Here is an 18,101-nt window from a genome sequence, read left to right as displayed (position 1 = left end):
GAGGGATAAATAAAACTTAAATATTCAAGGGAGGCATGGTAGATGGCCCTTGTGTTTACAAGAAATGAGATTAGATTATCTGCTATTTGGAAGAAATACCTTAGGCTCCTGAACGATGTTCTTGGGCCTTCAGTGGCAATTCCCAGCACGCTGGGCAAGGTCAGGTCACAGGTAGCTGGAGCAGGGCTAGAAGAGACTGAACCCTCCCTCCATGGAGCAAGGGGGCAGCTTACCTTCTCGTGTTTCTCTTTCCACAGCAGAGGTGTGTCCCTTGATAGGGCCAGGAAGCCTGGCAGGCTTCAGTTCAATGACCTTTCTATCCATTCTTGAAGTAGGGCCCTGATGAAATTCTATGAAGCCCTTTAGGGCGCTGGAGCCAAAAGCTGGTATTTCCTGACTTCTTTTGGACCTTATTTGCCTTTTCTGTTAATTCCTTAGTCATTATAGACCTTAAAAGCCATGCTCAGAAGATCTCACTGAGGGGTTTGACTAAGAGCAAAATTGGGGATTCAGTGTTTACAGAAGCCTATTAGACTGAGAAAAGAAAAGATTTAATCTGTGGTGGTAGGTGGTTGGAGACTGTGGAGGGTCTGAGTTTGATCTAGGGTGAGACTTCAGGTGGTGGGGGTTAAGGCGATGCCTAGATAGACTAGGGACTGAGAATAAAGTTGAGCCTTAGCAGAGAAGACAGGATAACACTTCATAGTGAGGAAGTTAAGAAGGGTGGCGGTGTGTCTCCTTGAGGCAGGCAGGGAGGGGCTGCAGAGGAGTAGGTCATCTACATATTGTAAGAGAGTACTAGTTTTGAGATTGCATGCTGTTAACTCCTGAGCTAGTGCCTGCCCAAACAGGGGTGGGCTGTTTCTGATCCCCTGGGGTAAGACAGTCCACATAAGTGCTGGGCTGCATTAGTGTCCAGGTAAAGGTAAACAGAAAGTAAACGAGTCAGGGTGTAGAGGAATGGTAAAGAAGGCATTCTTGAGGTCTAGAACCCTGAAGTGAGTGGTGTTTGAGAAAATGTGTGACAGTAACTTGTAGAGATTAGGGACCACTGGATGGAGGAGAATTACTGCCTCATTGATTAGGTGTAAGGCTTGTACGAGGCAATAAGCCCCTGAAAGTTTTCAAACAGAAAGGGTGGGGGTATTGCAGGGAGATTCCGTGGGGATGAGTAAACCTGGTTTAAGAGGTGGGTAATTATTGGTTTAAGGCCTTAGAAACAGACACAGTTACACATTAAACAAAGACTTCACATATTATGAATTAAGAAATTTAAATGAGCGCGCTTTACTTGTTCCAACTCAAATTATACTAGAGATATTTTCTGACAAACAAAGAGACAAGACGGATTACTTACTCACATAGTTTAACATACAATTCTGTTTTTTAAGTTTTTTGAGATGGCAGGGAGTTGCCAGCATAGAGGGGAGGAAGAGAGAAAGCAGATGGATGGACAGTGTGAGCAGCTGGATGGAAAGAAGGAGGGTCAGAATCTGCAGGAGGAGGAGGAGAAGGTGCAAATATTGGTGTGGTGCCACATAGTCAGAGGAGTCAAAAGGATTTAGAGTTCTGAGGAGAGGGGAGAGGACGAGGGGTATTAGAAGGCACAGTCAGTCTCTGAGGAGGGGGAAGGATGCGTTGAAGAAGAAAAAAAAAAGACAACCGAAGCCAGTGGGTCAAGGAAGAAAAAGGGACAGAGCTGTCCATCTGTAAGGAGGGAGGAGAGGTTTAAGAACATTGTGGAGAAGGGAGGGGGACCTGGCCAGCAGGAGAGGAGAAAGAGAGTGTGGTATTGCAGGTGAACGAGGTGAGGTTTCTTTGGCCAAAAACGGCCTGCGTGTAGAACAGAAGGCACAGAAATTAAGGACAGAAGAGAAGGGAGAAGAAAGCCTGCACATAAGGAATTTCTGATGCCCTCCCCGTCCAGTGGCAGAAATTTTCAAGATCTCTTAGGATATTGTTTTTTTGTTTTGTTTTGTTTTGTTTGTTTTTTTATTTTATTTTTTTAATGGGGTGACATCAATAAATCAGGATACATATATTCAAAGATAACAAGTCCAGGTTATCTTGTCGTTCAATTATGTTGCATACCCACCACCCAAAGTCAGATTGTCCTCTGTCACCTTCTATCTTGTTTTCTTTGTGCCCCTCCCCACCCCCTATCCCTCTGCCATTCCCCCCTCCCCCCCGTAACCACCACACTCTTATCAATGTCTCTTAGTTTCACTATTATGTCCCACCTACATATGGAATAATACAGTTCCTGGTTTTTTCTGATTTACTTATTTCGCTTCGTATCATGTTATCAAGATCCCACCATTTTGCTGTAAATGTTCCGATGTCATCATTTCTTATGGCTGAGTAGTATTCCATAGTGTATATGTGCCACATCTTCTTTATCCAGTCATCTATTGATGGGCTTTTTGGTTGTTTCCATGTCCTGGCCACTGTGAACAATGCTGCAATAAACATGGGGCTGCATGTGTCTTTACGTATCAGTGTTTCTGAGTTTTGGGGATATATACCCAGTAGAGGGATTGCTGGGTCATAAGGTAGTTCTATTTTCAGTTTTTTGAGGAACCACCATACTTTCTTCCATAATGGTTGTACTACATTACATTCCCACCAACAGTGTATGAGGGTTCCTTTTTCTCCACAGCCTCTCCAACATTTGCTATTACCTGACTTGCTAATAACAGCTAATCGAACAGGTGTGAGGTGGTATCTCATTGCCGTTTTGATTTGCATTTCTCTAATAGCTAAAGAAGATGAACATCTTTTCATATATCTGTTGGCCATTTATATTTCTTCCTGGGAGAAGTGTCTATTCATATCCTCTTCCCATTTTTTATTGGATTGTTTGTTTGTTTGTTGTTGAGTTTTATGAGTTCTTTGTATATTTTGGATACTAGGCCCTTATCTGAGCTGTTGTTTGAAAATATTTCCCATTTAGTTGGCTTTCTGTTTATTTTGTTATCAGTTTCTCTTGCTGAGAAAAAACTTCTTAGTCTGATGTAGTCCCATTCATTAATTTTTGCCTTCACTTCTCTTGCCATTGGAGTCAAATTCATAAAATGCTCTTTAAAACCCAGGTCCATGAGTTGAGTACCTATGTCGTCTTCTATGTACTTAATTGTTTCAGGTCTTATGTTTAGGTCTTTGATCCATTTTGAGTTAATTTTTGTACAGGGGGAGAGACTGTAGTCCAGTTTCATTCTTTTGCATGTGGCTTTCCAGTTTTCCCAACACCATTTATTGAAGAGGCTTTCTTTTCTCCATTGTGTGTTGTTGGCCCCTTTATCAAAAATTATTTGACTATATATATGTGGTTTTATTTCTGGACTTTCTATTCTGTTCCATTGGTCTGAGTGTCTATTTTTCTGCCAATACCATGCTGTTTTGATTGTCGTGGCCCTATAATAGAGTTTGAAGTCAGGTATTGTTATGCCCCCAGCTTCATTCTTTTTCTTTAGGATTGCTTTGGCTATTCGGGGTTTTTTATAGTTCCATATAAATCTGATGATTTTTTGCTCTATTTCTTTAAAAAAACGTCATTGGAAGTTTGATGGGAATTGCATTAAATTTGTATATTGCTTTGGGTAATATAGCCATCTTGATTATATTTATTCTTCCTAGCCAAGAACAAGGTATATTTTTCCATCTCATTATATCTTTTTCGATTTCCCTTAACAATGGTTTATAGTTTTCATTACATAAGTCCTTTACATTCTTTGTTATGTTTATTCCTAAGTATTTTATTTTTTTTGTTGCAATCGTGAAGGGGATTATTCTTTTGAGTTCCTTCTCAGTTGTTTCATTGTTGGCATATAGAAAGGCTATTGACTTCTGTATGTTAATTTTGTATCCTGCGACCTTACTGTATTGACTTATTGTTTCTAGTAGTCTTTTTGTGGATTCTTTGGGGTTTTCGATGTATAGGATCATATCATCTGCAAAAAGTGATACCTTTACTTCTTCTTTTCCGATATGGATGCCTTTTATTTCTTTGTCTTGTCTGATTGCTCTGGCTAGAACCTCTAGTACCACATTAAATAAGAGTGGAGAGAGTGGACAACCCTGTCTTGTTCCTGATTTAAGGGGGAAAGCCTTCAGTTTAGTGCCATTTAATATGATGTTAGCTGATGGTTTATCATATATGGCCTTTATCATGTTGAGATATTTTCCTTCTATACCCATTTTGTTGAGAGTCTTAAACATAAAATTGTGTTGTATTTTATCGAAAGCTTTTTCTGCGTCTATTGATAAGATCATGTGGTTTTTGTTCTTTGTTTTGTTGATATGGTGTATTACATTAACCGTTTTACGTATGTTGAACCATCCTTGAGATTCTGGGATGAATCCCACTTGATCATGATGTATTATTTTTTTAATATGTTGTTGTATTCGATTTGCTAGTATTTTGTTTAGTATTTTAGCATCTGTATTCATTAGAGATATTGGTCTGTAGTTTTCTTTTTTTGTGCCATTCTTGCCTGGTTTTGGTATGAGGGTTATGTTGGCCTCATAAAATGTGTTTGGAAGTATTGCTTCTTCTTCAATTTTTTGGAAGACTTTGAGTAGAATAGGAACCAAGTCTTCTTTGAATGTTTGATAAAATTCGCTGGTATAGCCATCAGGGCCTGGACTTTTATTTTTGGGGAGGTTTTTAATGGTTTTTTCTATTTCTTTTCTACTGATAGGTCTGTTTAGGCTTTCTGCTTCTTCTTTACTCAGTCTAGGAAGGTTGTATTTTTCTAGGAATTTATCCATTTCTTCTAGGTTGTTGAATTTAGTGGCATAAAGTTTTTCATAGTATTCTACAATAATTCTTTGTATATCTACGGTGTCCGTGGTGATTTCTCCTCTTTCATTTTGGATTTTGTTTATATGAGTTCTTTCTCTTTTTTCCTTGGTAAGATTTGCCAAGGGTTTGTCAATTTTGTTGATCTTTTCAAAGAACCAGCTCCTTGTTCTATTAATTTTTTCTATAGTTTTTCTGTTCTCTAATTCATTTATTTCTGCTCTGATTTTTATTATCTCCTTTCTTCTGCTGGTTTTGGGTTGTCTTTGTTCTTCTTTTTCTAATTCCTTAAGGTGGGAAGTTAAGTGGTTCACTTGGGCTCTCTCTTGTTTGTTCATATATGCCTGAAGCGATATGAACTTCCCTCTTATCACTGCTTTTGCTGCATCCCATAGATTCTGATATGTCGTATTGTCATTTTCATTCGTCTGTATATATCTTTTGATCTCTGCACTTATTTCTTCTTTGACCCACTCATTTTTTAAAAGTATGTTGTTTAGTTTCCACATTTTTGTGGGATTTTTTTCCTCTTTTTTGTGGTTGAATTCTAGTTTCAAGGCTTTATGATCAGAAAATATGCTTGGTACAACTTCAATTTTTCTGAATTTGCTGATGTTGTTTTTGTGGCCCAACATATGGTCAATTCTTGAGAATGATCCATGTACACTGGAGAAAAATGTATACTCTGTCACTTTGGGATGAAATGTCCTGTAGATGTCTATCATATCCAGGTGCTCTAGTGTTTTGTTTAAGGCCACTATGTCTTTGTTGATTCTCTGTTTGGATGACCGATCTAGAGCTGTCAGCGGTGTATTGAGTTCTCCAAGTATGATTGTATTTTTGTCAGTTTTTGTTTTAAGATCAATAAGTAGCTGTCTTATATATTTTGGTGCTCCTTGGTTTGGTGCATATATATTAAGAATTGTTATGTCTTCTTGATTCAGTGTCCCCTTAGACATTATGAAATGGCCATTTTTGTCTCTGAGTACTTTTCCTGTCTTGTAGTCAGCATTATCCGATATGAGTATTGCTACACCTGCTTTTTTTTGGATGTTATTTGCTTGGAGTATTGTTTTCCAGCCTTTCACTTTGAATTTGTTTTTATCCTTGTTACTTAGATGAGTTTCCTGTAGGCAGCATACAGTTGGATTTTCTTTTTTAATCCATTCTGCTACTCTGTGCCTTTTTATTGGTGAGTTTAATCCGTTTACATTTAGTGTAATTATTGATACTTGTGATTTCCCTATTGCCACTCTATACATTGCTTTCTGTTAGTTTTGTGTCTTGTTTGATCCTTCTCTTTCGTTTTTCTATCTTTTGTTTTTATTTGGTTGTATTCCATACATCTTTCCTCTGTTGCTATCTTTTTTATCTCATGTGCTTCTGTGGTGGTTTTTTCAATGGTGGTTACCTTTGAGTAATGAAAAGGGTCCCTACCCTGTTCATTGTATCGAACTATTTTGTGAGTACTTTTGCACTCCATCGTCCTTTGCTACTGTTAATCTCCATCTTCTCCCCCTCTTTCTTTTTGTTGTTGTCACAGTTTAAATTTGGTTTTATTGTGTTCTTCTTGGAGCTTTTACTTGTGGCTCTGTTTTTTTTTGTTCTTTGTATCTGATTGGAGAACCCCCTTTAGTAATTCCTGGAGTGGAGGTTTTCTGATGATAAATTCCCTCATCTTTTCTGTATCTGTGAATGTTTTTATTTCTCCTTCGTATTTGAAGGATAGCTTTGATGGGTATAGTATTCGTGGCTGAAAGTTCCTCTCTTTCAGGACTTTAAATATTGGGGTCCACTCTCTTCTAGCTTGTAGAGTTTCTGCTGAGAAATCTGATGATAATCTAATGGGCCTTCCTTTATATGTTGTATTCTTCTTTTCCCTGGCTGCCTTGAGAATTTTTTCTTTGTTGTTGGTTTGTGTCAATTTCAATATGATATGCCTTGGAGTAGGTTTGTTGGGGTTAAGAAAACTTGGAGTTCTGTTTGCTTCTTGAACTTGAGGCTTTAGTTCTTTCCACAGGCTTGGGAAGTTCTCATCTATTATTTGTTTGAGTATGTTCTCCATTCCATTTTCTCTCTCTTCTCCCTCTGATATACCTATTATTCTTATGTTATTCTTTTTGATGGAGTCAGATAATTCTTGTAGGGCTATCTCATTTTTTTTAATTTTTGAGTCTCTTTCTTCTTCTCTCTGTTGTGCCTCAAGTTGCTTGTCTTCTATTTCACTAATCCTCTCTTCTATCTGACCTGTTCTATTAGCTAAGCTTGTTACTTCATTTTTCAGCTCGTGAATTGAGTTTTTCATCTCTGTTTGATTTGTTTTTATAGTTTCAATATCCTTGGACATATATTCTTCGTGTTCATTGAGTTGTTTTCTGAGCTCCCTAAATTGCCTTTCTGTGTTTTCTTGTATATCTCGGAGGATTTTTAGGATTTCTATCTTGAATTCTCTGTTATTTAGCTCCAAGGCTTCCAATATATTAAATTTTTTCTCCATAGATTTTTCCTCATCTAGCTGTGTTACCTCTCTTTCTTTTGTATCCATGATATTCGATTTTCTCTTCCTTAATGGCATCTGAGGGTGGTTTTGTTGATAGTATTAATGAGATTTAATAAAGAATAAAAAGTTAAAAAAATCAAAAAGAGTTGTTTTTGTAAAAAAAAATTAATAATGAAATAAAGAAAAATAAAATAAAATAAAAATTTTTTAAAAAAAGGAAATTATTCCCCCGCTCCTTTTTTCCTCTCCTCTCCTCTCCCCTCTTTCTTGAGAAAATCTTGTGGTGGACTGTGAATTATAACAAACAATGCCTGTGATGGAGGGCTTGAATTGGGGAAAAGTAATAAAGGGGCAAAAAAAGAAAAAAAAAGGAAAAAAAAAAAGAAAAAAGAAAAAAAAAGAGCGTATGGACCCACAAAAAGCAAATAAGGAAAAAATTTGGGTCAAGAATAAAATGATTTGCTTTTAGGTGTTGGTTGTCTAAGAGTTATGATGAGAGGAATAAGAGGAAAACGGAAAAATGGGGGGACAAATTAAAAAATTACTATTGTATTTAGTGGAACAAGAACTAGATAATATGGAGAGCCAGGGATGGGAGCACTGCTAGTGAGTTAAAAAGGTGAAGTAAAAACCCCCCAAAATGCCACAAACATAGTTTTGAGTCCCAGATAAGATAATTTGTTTGTTATTGAGGTTTGAATGAGAGGAGATGTAAAGGAGAAAGGAAGAAACTAATATAGAGGGAGAAAAGAAAGAGAGAGAGAGAAAAAAAGAGGTAACCACTAAAAGAAGAAAAAAGAAAGGAGAGAGAGAGAGAGAGAGTTAAGGGTTTTGGAGTGCAACCCTCATAGAGAGAAAGGAAGAGAAGAGAAAAGATAATGGGAGATGTAACACTTATGGCTAGTGTAGTTCCAGGAGAGGAGAGAGTAAGACCGGTAGAGAGTTAATCGGCCAAATTGGAGGAGGAAAAAAAAGTATCAAGAATGAAGATAAGAGAAACAAATGAACAAATATAATAAAATGGGATAGGTTATAAAGTCTGCAGATTATTCTTGATTTTGAGAGGTTATCTTCTTGCTTTTTCTTTTCTCTCCCTCTTCCTGGTCGGTGACTCTGTACCCCGGGTTCTGCCCCTTTGGCACGCTCAGGTAGAGGTTTGCAGTTGATAAGTCTCTATGGCAATGTCATGTATTGTGCTTTAGTCTCGTTGGCAGTCGAAGCTCATTAGCATTTATAGGCTCCGACAGTGAGAGAGTCCGTGTTCCTGGAGCCTTTCTCCTAGTCTTTCCTTCCTCAATTAGTAGCCTGATAATCCAGCTATGGGGTTGCTGCTGCCTCTGCCTGGATAGTAAGAGGCTCAAAGAGCTGGCAACTCCCCACTCTATTTCCACTCAGCACAGGGCTCTGGGTAAGGCTCAGTCAGTCAGAGCTGCTAGCATAATCAGGTGGGCTTTCCGCCCACTCAAAGACCTCTGGCTCTGCCACTCTGTCCGGTAACACAAGCGGGCGCCCACTTCCGGGGCGCTTGGAGGAAACTCTCACTCACTGTCTGCGACCAGGATATCCGGCCAGCAGTCTCACGCTCTGAGTGAAACCCCCAACCGCAGGGAAAAGTTGCAGCATTGGAATTGGCTTTCGGTCCGTCCCCGTGCGCGGCTTTTGCAAGGCTCTGGGGCGGCCCGAGATTCCGCTTTTGCCCACACAAAGGCCCCTGACTCTGCCCCTCTGTGCGATAACACGGGCGCGCACTGCCGAGGCACTCGGAGGAATCTCTCATTCACTATCTGCGCGCGCAAACCAGGATATGAGGCCGGCCGCGTTTCCCTCTGAGTGAAACCCCCAACCGCACGGAAAATCTCCATTGTTGGAATTAGTTCTCACTCCCTCCCATGCGTGGCTTTCCCAGGGCGCTGGGGCTGCCCAGAGACTCTGCCCTTGGCCCACAGAAAGGCCTCTGACCCTGCCTCTCCGTGGGGCAACACGGGCACCCACTCTCGGGGCCTAGGAAGAAATTCTCACCCACTAACTGCGCACCGACCAGGAGACTGGGTAAAATGGCCGCTCCGCTTGTCTTTCTTTGTTTGGGTTTGGCGCGAGTGTTAGCTTGTATTGCCCGGGCTGCCACAGGATCAGATTTTCCTCGGCTTGGATCTCCGTGCCACAGCCTGGTTCGGCCGTTTGTGCCGCGGCGGCCTGGATCTATTCACCCCCTTTGCCCACCTCAGTTTCTATATTCACAGTTACCAGAGAAAGCCACCCTGTTTAGGTTAGTGAGGAAGGCGGAGCATTTCTTACTCCCTATTTCCTTCGGGGTTTGGTTATATATTTAGCCAATTTTTCACTCAATCATACCTTTGGGTGTATTGCGAAGCATCTGGAAGCTCCAAGTATAGGTTTTTCTGTTTCTGGTTGAAGATCTTGTTGAGTTTTGGGGGAGATTTATCGGTATCGCTTCCTACCCCGCCATTACTCTGACGTCATCTCCCTCTTAGGATATTGTAATCGAATGTCCCGTTTTCAGGCCAATGGGAGTGATTGTATAGTCTGTACTGAGGCCATGCCGTGTTACAGAAGAAGATTAATTTCTTCGGTTTGAGGTCTGAGAGTCCGAGTTTGGTGAGGTTTTTTTATGAGACATCCTAGAGGGGTCTGGTCAGAAGGCTTAGACTCTGAAGAGCCCATAGTGGAGACAGGTGAGCAAGAGGGGGCATCCCTGCCTTTTGTCACTGTCCCAAGAGGAGAGAATCACTGTGTGGGGGAGTTGTCCCTGATAGAGGTCGTCACCACCTGTCAGGGAGCTCCGAGGACGAGAAGTCCGAGAGAGTAGAGAGGTTTGGCTAGGCGCCTAGTCTTCCGTGCAGTCCACTGAGACTGAAAGTCAAACCCCTCAAAACGTGAGGCGTGTCAGAGAAAACCGTCCAATCAGGAAGGGGTTTTTTTTTTTTGTTTTTGTTTTTTGTTTTTGTATTTTTCTGAAGCTGGAAATGGGGAGAGACAGTCAGACAGACTCCCGCATGTGCCCGACCAGGATCCACCCAGCACGCCCACCAGGGGGCGACGCTCTGCCCACCAGGGGGCGATGCTCTGCCCCTCCGGGGCATCACTCTGTTGTGACCAGAGCCACTCTAGCGCCTGGGGCAGAGGCCAAGGAGCCATCCCCAGCACCCGGGCCATCTTTGTTCCAATGGAGCATCTGCTGCGGGAGGGGAAGAGAGAGACAGAGAGGAAGGAGAGGGGGAGGGGTGGAGAAGCAGATGGGTGCTTCTCCTGTGTGCCCTGGCCGGGAATCAAATCCAGGACTTCTGCACGCCAGGCCGACGCTCTACCACTGAGCCAACCAGCCAGGGCAGGAAGGGCTGTTTTTATAGAAAAATTTAGAGGCCAACTGGGGAAGGGGAAGGAAGAAACTCTTTACCTTCTGGTCCAAAAGGGGTTCAGGACAGGGTTAGACTGCCAGCCAATCAACCTACAATTACACATCCAAACAGAATCAGGGAGTAAGCCCAGGACGAGCTGCCGCTGCCCATTGCTTCCCTGGTTGTAAGTTTGGACGGCAAAGAGGGATCGTCCAGGCAGTTATGCCCTGTCCTGGATTTCAGTACCAAATGTTGGAATCCATGGGAGTCTGAAAGACCAGAATCACAGGCTTTATTGGAAGGAAGAAAGGAACCCTGCCAGGCACTTCTCTGGGGAGAAGAGCACCGGTTACAGACTAGGGGCGAGTTATATAGTGTTTGGGAGAGCCTGAGGGGATACTGAGGCAAAAGTCCTGGTATGTCCGGAATGCTCCTCCTTGGGGGGCTTCGAGCATGTGGGTGTTGAATCAAAAGTCCTGGTATGTCTGGTGCCCCTCCTTGGGGCGGCTTCTCAGCTTTTTGGAATTCCTTTGTCTCAGAGGCAATAGTCCAGTAAGGATGAGGTCTGACAGATAAGCGGAAGGAACATCAAGAGGGCAGTTTGGAATTTACATATCTATCAGTATTGAGGAGTATTTTCCACCAATATTCTTTAAACTTTCTGGCACAAAGTGGCAGAGGGGTTTTCAAGTTCATGTGGTTATTATGGCTCTGAAATTCTCTGTAGAGAGTGCCTCCTCTTATTGCTGACCCTGGGGGTGAGGGGACAGCGCCCACCACTCTGCCCTCATTTCACCCTGATTACAGTGCTTGATCCTGCTAAAACTTCACCAAACTATGCACCAGAATCACCCATGCAAGCATGGGACATGGGGCACTAGGGCAATTGACCAAAGAGGCCACTGGGGACAGTGCTAGACTGCTCTACTGTAGCCCTAGGGCAAGGTACCCAGCCAACCAACCCATGACTCATCTAACCAGGGGGTAAATACTTTGAAACTTCCTTCATGCTAATTAACAAACTCTTTTAGAGCTGAATATGACAAAGAAGGCCCTGAATTAGCTCTTCATTAGGGCAGGCTTCTGATCAGGGGTTTCCAAGGCTATTGAACTACCTTGCATGTATATTTCTGATGGGGACCAAGCAGCCCTTGGGTGTAGATTATCATGAGCCATCCCATATACCTGCTCACTCGATTTTAAAGTGAGTGTGTCTCCCCAGCACATGCACAGAGCAAGGGCATGGCAGCACCATCTGTGGACAGTAAATGATGTGTGCCTGCGCCTGGACATCTGTGCCGCGTGTGTGGCAGCAGCATCATGGACCAAACCTCGCAGGTTATTGAGATGCTTCTCTCCTCCCAGGGGAGGCACAGGGACTTAGGTGGGTCAGCAGGCTGCTGTCATTGGCTCATCCCCTGCTGGCAGCTTGGAAAGCAAACCAAGACAGGAACAGGGTGGTGTGCCTATGCATGGGGTATTGTATGGTTACTGGACAGCCTCTTCCCCTGACAGGAAGTGCGGACTTTCTCTGCCACTGTCCAGTGGAGCATTTCAGCCTGCAGAGAACCGCCTTCAGCCTGGTGCCTCCCCTGCCCAGGCCCAGCTCCCAGAATTGCACAGGTCTCAATCCCAGGCAGGGGTGTCACCGAGGACCTTGTGAAACGTTTCTGTCCTGGGCTGCTGCCCCAGGGCTCTGAGCCACCCAGCGTGCACCTAGGAAAGTGTCTGCTGAACAGATGCCCGGTACTTTTGGTGCCTGTGGTCCGTGGGCCCTCACAGGAGCCCCACTCTAGCTGCAGGACCGTGGGGCTGGCGGTCAGAAAACCCCACTTTGCCTTTGCTGCTCTTTCTCTGAGCAGCAGGTGGCCATGGGCTTCCCCTCGATATTCACTGTGGTAGAAGGGAAAGCCCTTTACAAACTGTGAGGCTCTTCTAAAGCAAGAGGGTCTTCCCCGGCTTGTGACGTTAACTTTGATGCCCTACCCTTGGAAGTTGAGGCCTTTGGGTACTTCCTCCCAGTTTTTACAAAGCTGCTGTTCTGTCTCCAGCCTTCAATGCAGCCAAGTGTGAGAAGCTGCAGAAGGAAAAGGAGGAGCTGGAGAGGCGGTTTGAAGACGAGGTGAGGAAGCTGAGCTGGCAGCAGCGGGCCGAACTCCAGGACCTACAGGGGCGGCTGCAGCTACAGTTCCAGGCAGAGATGATGCGGCTTCAGGAGGAGCACAGCGCCCAGCTGCTGCGGATCCGGTGTCATCACCAGGAGCAGGTCAGTGTGCACTCTGCAGGCAGGTGGACGGTGGCAGCGAGTAACGCTGCTTGAGCCAGAAGTCCTGTTCATAGGTGAGCTTCTTGTGAAGTTTCCTCTCTGACTTCATTTCTTTCTTCTGTTGCCTCCTTCCCTCCGCTCCAGCCCACCTGGCCTCCCTTTCCTTGTCCTGCCAGCTCAGTCCCACTGCCAGCCTGGAATGCTCTGCCTCTAGAGCAGGGGTAGTCAACCTTTTTATACCTACTGCCCACTTTTGTGTCTCTGTTAGTAGTAATATTTTCTAACTGCCTACTGGTTCCACAGTAATGGTGATTTATAAAGTAGGAAAGTAACTTTACTTTATAAAATTTATAAAGCAGAGTTACAGCAAGTTAAAGCATATAATAATAATTACTTACCAAGTACTTTACGTCGGATTTTTGTTATGTTTGGCAGAATAAATTTTTATAAAACAACTTACTATAGTTAAATCTATCTTTTTATTTATACTTTGGTTGCTCCACTACCACCCACCATGAAAGCTGGAGCACTCACTAGTGGGCGGTAGGGACCAGGCTGATGACCACTGGTCTGGATGCTCCAGTGCTCCCTCTGCCCCTCCTTTCCAGAGGTTTCTCAAAAGTCTGTTTCTCAGAGAGGCTTTCTTCATCTCAGATTACTACCCCTCCCCACCCCACCCCCTGCCTGTTCTCCTTCCTGCTGTAGTTTTTCCTCAACACTACCACTACTTAAAATATTATAAATTTCACATTTGTACCCTATTTGTCATCTGCTGTTTCTTGAGGGTAGCACGATAAGGTAGGCACTGCTCTTAACCCTTACCTGTACTAACTCACCTCATCCTCACAATCACCCTACAAGGTAGGTGTCATTGGTATCCTCCATTTACAGTGACAAGACAGAGACCCGGAGGTCATTTAACTGGCCAGGATTCACAGAGCGGGTTATGGGAGGCCCCAGTTGAGTGCAGTATGGCTGCAGAGGTTGGAGCTGTCTGCCAGGCTTGCTGCTGGGGTGTTGGTACCTGAATGGGCTGCCTGGGTTGGGCCAGCAGTATGAACGTGCCAAATAATACGTGGGTGCCGCCAGCTGGCCCATAGCCTTACTAGAGAGGCCAGTTCTAGCCGGAATGGCCTTGTCCATCATTGCTGTGGCTGGCTGCTGTGGGAGACAGTGATCCAAGTCTGCTTCCGCAAGAGCGAGTTCTGCTCCTTTCTTTTCTCTTCTAAGTCCGCAACCTGCCGTTGCCTCAACCCCACCTTCTAGGTGGTACGTTGTTCCTCATGCTCTGCGTATGACATTCCTAAGAGAAACCGGCATTTCAGAGAGCACTCTAAACTTGCTAGTGGCCGTTCACGACCATGAACACGTGGGCTACTGTCCTCAGGCTGCTTTCAAATACAGACCCTGGATAATGACGGTCCCTAGATACTTGTGACTCCTAGGGGCAGAAGGAGAATGTCAGAGTAATAATAAGTGCTGTTGCTGTAAATAAAAATCTCCTACTTGACGCATTTTATTCCATTCAGTGTCTCCTTTTCTAGAGGCCTGTGGAAACCAGACACACCTGCCTGCTTGAAGTCATTTAGACTTAGAGACCAGGAAATGGAATAGGTTACAGCTACTAAAGTTACACCTGGTGCTAATATTAGAAATGGAACCTCCAGCATCTCGTCTCCTAAGCTCAGCTCGCAGGGCGTGACTCCTGTAAGCGAATGTCTGACCTTGCGGTTGTGTGCAGTGTTAGCACGGCCCCTGAGACATCCCAAAGCTGGTGGTGCCAGCATCAGCCTGTTCTGTGCCTCAGTCACCCTGAGCCATTCACTTCCCAGTTTTAACACAGAGAACATGTTTATACCATTATTCACTAAAAGATTTCTGGTCTGAAGTTCTATGTTGGTTGAAAATGTGCCAGGAGGTGGGGCGGGAGGGCAGGAGGTGCTGCCAGGCAGGGAAACGTGCTTTGAGGCACCCTCTGAACAAAGGTTCCCAGGCGGGTGCCACATATGGAAACCACAGAGCTGAGGCCACTGCTGGAGAGAGCCCATCCACCAGTGGGTCAGGGCCCAGGGTGGAACATCTCCCTCAGTATTGTGGGCACAGAAGCACGGCTGGGAAATGAACCCTCACCTCGCCTCTAAGCTGGGACACAGCAGCATATTAGAGGTTTTGTGCCAGGCAGGATTGAAGGAAAGACTCCCGACTTTGAATGAGTTACAGAAGCTGCCTGTGCAGACAGGAAAAGAGCTGTGTCCTCTGAGGGCTCAGAGTTCTGTTCTTCCTGATCCTGTACAACCACTAACGTGATTCACCCAATTATCTGTTCACCCATGCCAGGAGTATTGAGGGAATGCTTACCGTATACAAGGCACCATATCAGGGCCCTGCCAGAGACACAAAGGGTTATAAACCGTGGGCTTGCTTGGTCCATGCCTCGGGTGATAACCAGGGCACGTTCTGAGGAAGTGCCCAAGAGCTTGTGGTACTAGGTGAGAAGCACAGATGATGTGTTTAGAAATTGAGAGTTTAGTTCTCTCTGCAAGGCTAGGAAACACTTTATGGTAGAACTAACATCTGGGTACTGAAGGTCTGTGTAAACCCTGCCTATAGACACCCACTGGTTTGAGGAGATGGATGACTTACATGTGTGAATTATTCCAGCCCCTGGTTTTGTCCTTGCTACTGGACGTTGGCTGGTAGGCTGAACATTAGCGTGTCTAACAGAAAGCACACAGGCAGTGAGAGAGAAAAGCAGTACACTCACTCAGGGTTTTAGCTTCCAGTAGAATCAGTGCTCTTCTGCTTTAGTGCAGGAGATTTGTGTGGTCTGTGCTTTCAGCTATCCAGGTGGACTGTCCACACTAGGGTTTCCTTATCAGGGATCATTGCACTTGCAGACTCAATGTGTAATGGCGTCTCTGTCAGAAGTTAGGCTCCGCGCCGGCCTCTCCTTGTCCCCCGTGGCCCCAGCAGCACTGCAGTTCCTGAGGCTTTACTCAGAGTGGGAGTAAAGTGCGCTGAGGCGCACTCACCTCTGGCTGTACTGTGGCCTTTGTCATGACAAAGCCAGCTGCCTGCCCACCTGCAGGGGCAGAGACTGTCTCCCTCTGCCTACACATGGAAATCTCTCAGGAAATGTGTAAAAGACACCCTCCTCATCCTCACCCCACGCCAATTGAATCAGAATCGCTGTCAGGGTCAGGCACTGGGTCTCTTGTTAGTGTGCCCCAGAGCCCAGAACTGCAGAGTCCCCAGATGCAGGGCCTCGCTCTTCTGTCCTGGGGCATGAGCAAACAGTGTGGCCTGGCCTCCTGGCTTCCTTACGTGCCTTTAAAGATGGGAGCTGACTTTTATTTCAAAAGTATGACTATAAGGTGTTTAATCAAAATTAGCACTCAGGCCTTAGCTCAGGGGTTGGGAACCTACGGCTTGTGAGCCAGGTGTGGCTCTTTTGATGGCTGCATCTGGCTTGCAGACAAATCTTTAATAAAAAAATAACATTAAAATATAAAAAATTCTCATGTATTACAATCCATTCATTTCTTTTTTTTTTTTTTTTTTTTTTTCATTTTTCTGAAGCTGGAAACAGGGAGAGACAGTCAGACAGACTCCCGCATGCGCCCGACCGGGATCCACCCGGCACGCCCACCAGGGGGCGACGCTCTGCCCACCAGGGGGCGATGCTCTGCCCATCCTGGGCGTCGCCATGTTGCGACCCTCCTGGGTGTCGCCACCCTCCTGGGTGTCGCCATATTGCGACCAGAGCCACTCTAGCGCCTGGGGCAGAGGCCACAGAGCCATCCCCAGCGCCCGGGCCATCTTTTGCTCCAATGGAGCCTTGGCTGCGGGAGGGGAAGAGAGAGACAGAGAGGAAGGCGCGGCGGAGGGGTGGAGAAGCAAATGGGCGCTTCTCCTATGTGCCCTGGCCGGGAATCGAACCCGGGTCCTCCGCACGCTAGGCCGACGCTCTACCGCTGAGCCAACCGGCCAGGGCCTCCATTCATTTCTTACCGCTCATGTTCATGGTTGTGAGTGGCTGGAGCCAGTCACAGCTGTCCTCCAGAACAACACGAAATTTTTATTGGATAATGCGTAATGTATACGGGTTTTGTGAGGTCAGGAAGAAAACTTCCCTCATTTTAATCAAGTAGTCAGCTAGCTAATTGCAGAAACCCTTTTGACAAAGAAGATGGCTAAAAGAAAAAAAGATGAGGAGTATCATACTTTTCAGCAGGAATGGACAGAGGAATTCGCCCTTGTGGAGAGAGCAGGTTCTACAGTGTGTCTAATAGCAATGATAAAATTGCATCGATGAAATGGTCAAATATAAAGTGGCACTTTGACACACATCATACTGCATTTGCATCAAAATATCCAGTGGGGGACAGCAGGAAGAAAGTATGTCAAGATCTACTGTGCAGAGTGTAAGCTAGTCAGCAGCAACTTCGTGTTTGGGACCCAACAAGGTGACTGGAAATCGGCTAGCTTTGCTGGTGCTTTAGCAATTCTGAGAAATGGAAAGCCATTCACAGATGGGGAGTATGCCAAAACATTCATGCTTGATGTTGCCAATGAACTTTTTGATGACTTTTCGGATAAAGACAAGATAATCAAATGAATAAAAGACATGCCTCTGTCGGCAAGAACTGTTCACGATAGTACCATCATGATGGCAAATCAAATTGAGGCAACACAAGTGAAGGACATAAATGCAGCACCATTCTTTTCTCTCGCTTTGGATGAGTCAACAGATATAGGCCATTTATCCCAGTTCAGTGTGATTGCAAGGTATGCTGTTGGTGACACACTACGTGAGGAAAGTCTTACTGTTTTGCCTATGAAAGAGACAACAAGAGGGGAGGATTTATTCAAATCTTTCATTGAGTTCACTAAAGAAAAATATCTACCGATGGATAAATTTATTTTGATGTGTACTGATGGTGCTCCGTGCACGGTGGGGAAAAACAGAGGATTCGTAGCGTTTCTTCATGAACATGAAAAGAGACCCATCCTAAGTTTTCGCTGCATCAGGAGGCACTTTGTGCTCAAATGTGTGGTGAGCAGCTTGGTGAGGGGATGTCGCTGGTCATTTGGGTGGTCAACTTTATTGTTGCCGAGCTTTAAATGATCGCCAGTTTAAAACACTCTGGATGAAGTTGGGAATAATTATCCTGGTCT

At 44.6% G+C, this 18,101-nt stretch overlaps 1 protein-coding gene across 4 annotated transcripts in view; it reads left to right on the top strand.

The window, feature by feature from the left end:
- Nucleotides 1–18,101, top strand: part of MTUS2 (microtubule associated scaffold protein 2) — an 829,118-nt gene that overhangs the window by 789,048 nt on the left and 21,969 nt on the right. For all 4 annotated transcript variants that reach the window (XM_066258934.1, XM_066258931.1, XM_066258933.1 and 1 more), the window contains one exon: nt 12,709–12,923. In XM_066258934.1, coding sequence (XP_066115031.1) covers nt 12,709–12,923 — 215 coding nt within the window. The remainder of the gene's footprint in view (nt 1–12,708; nt 12,924–18,101) is intronic.

Source organism: Saccopteryx bilineata, chromosome 2 (genome assembly GCF_036850765.1).
Source record: "Saccopteryx bilineata isolate mSacBil1 chromosome 2, mSacBil1_pri_phased_curated, whole genome shotgun sequence".
In the NCBI taxonomy this organism is placed as follows: domain Eukaryota; kingdom Metazoa; phylum Chordata; class Mammalia; order Chiroptera; family Emballonuridae; genus Saccopteryx; species Saccopteryx bilineata.
Note: the sequence above shows the minus strand (reverse complement) of the source record. Positions and strands in the feature narration are given on the sequence as shown.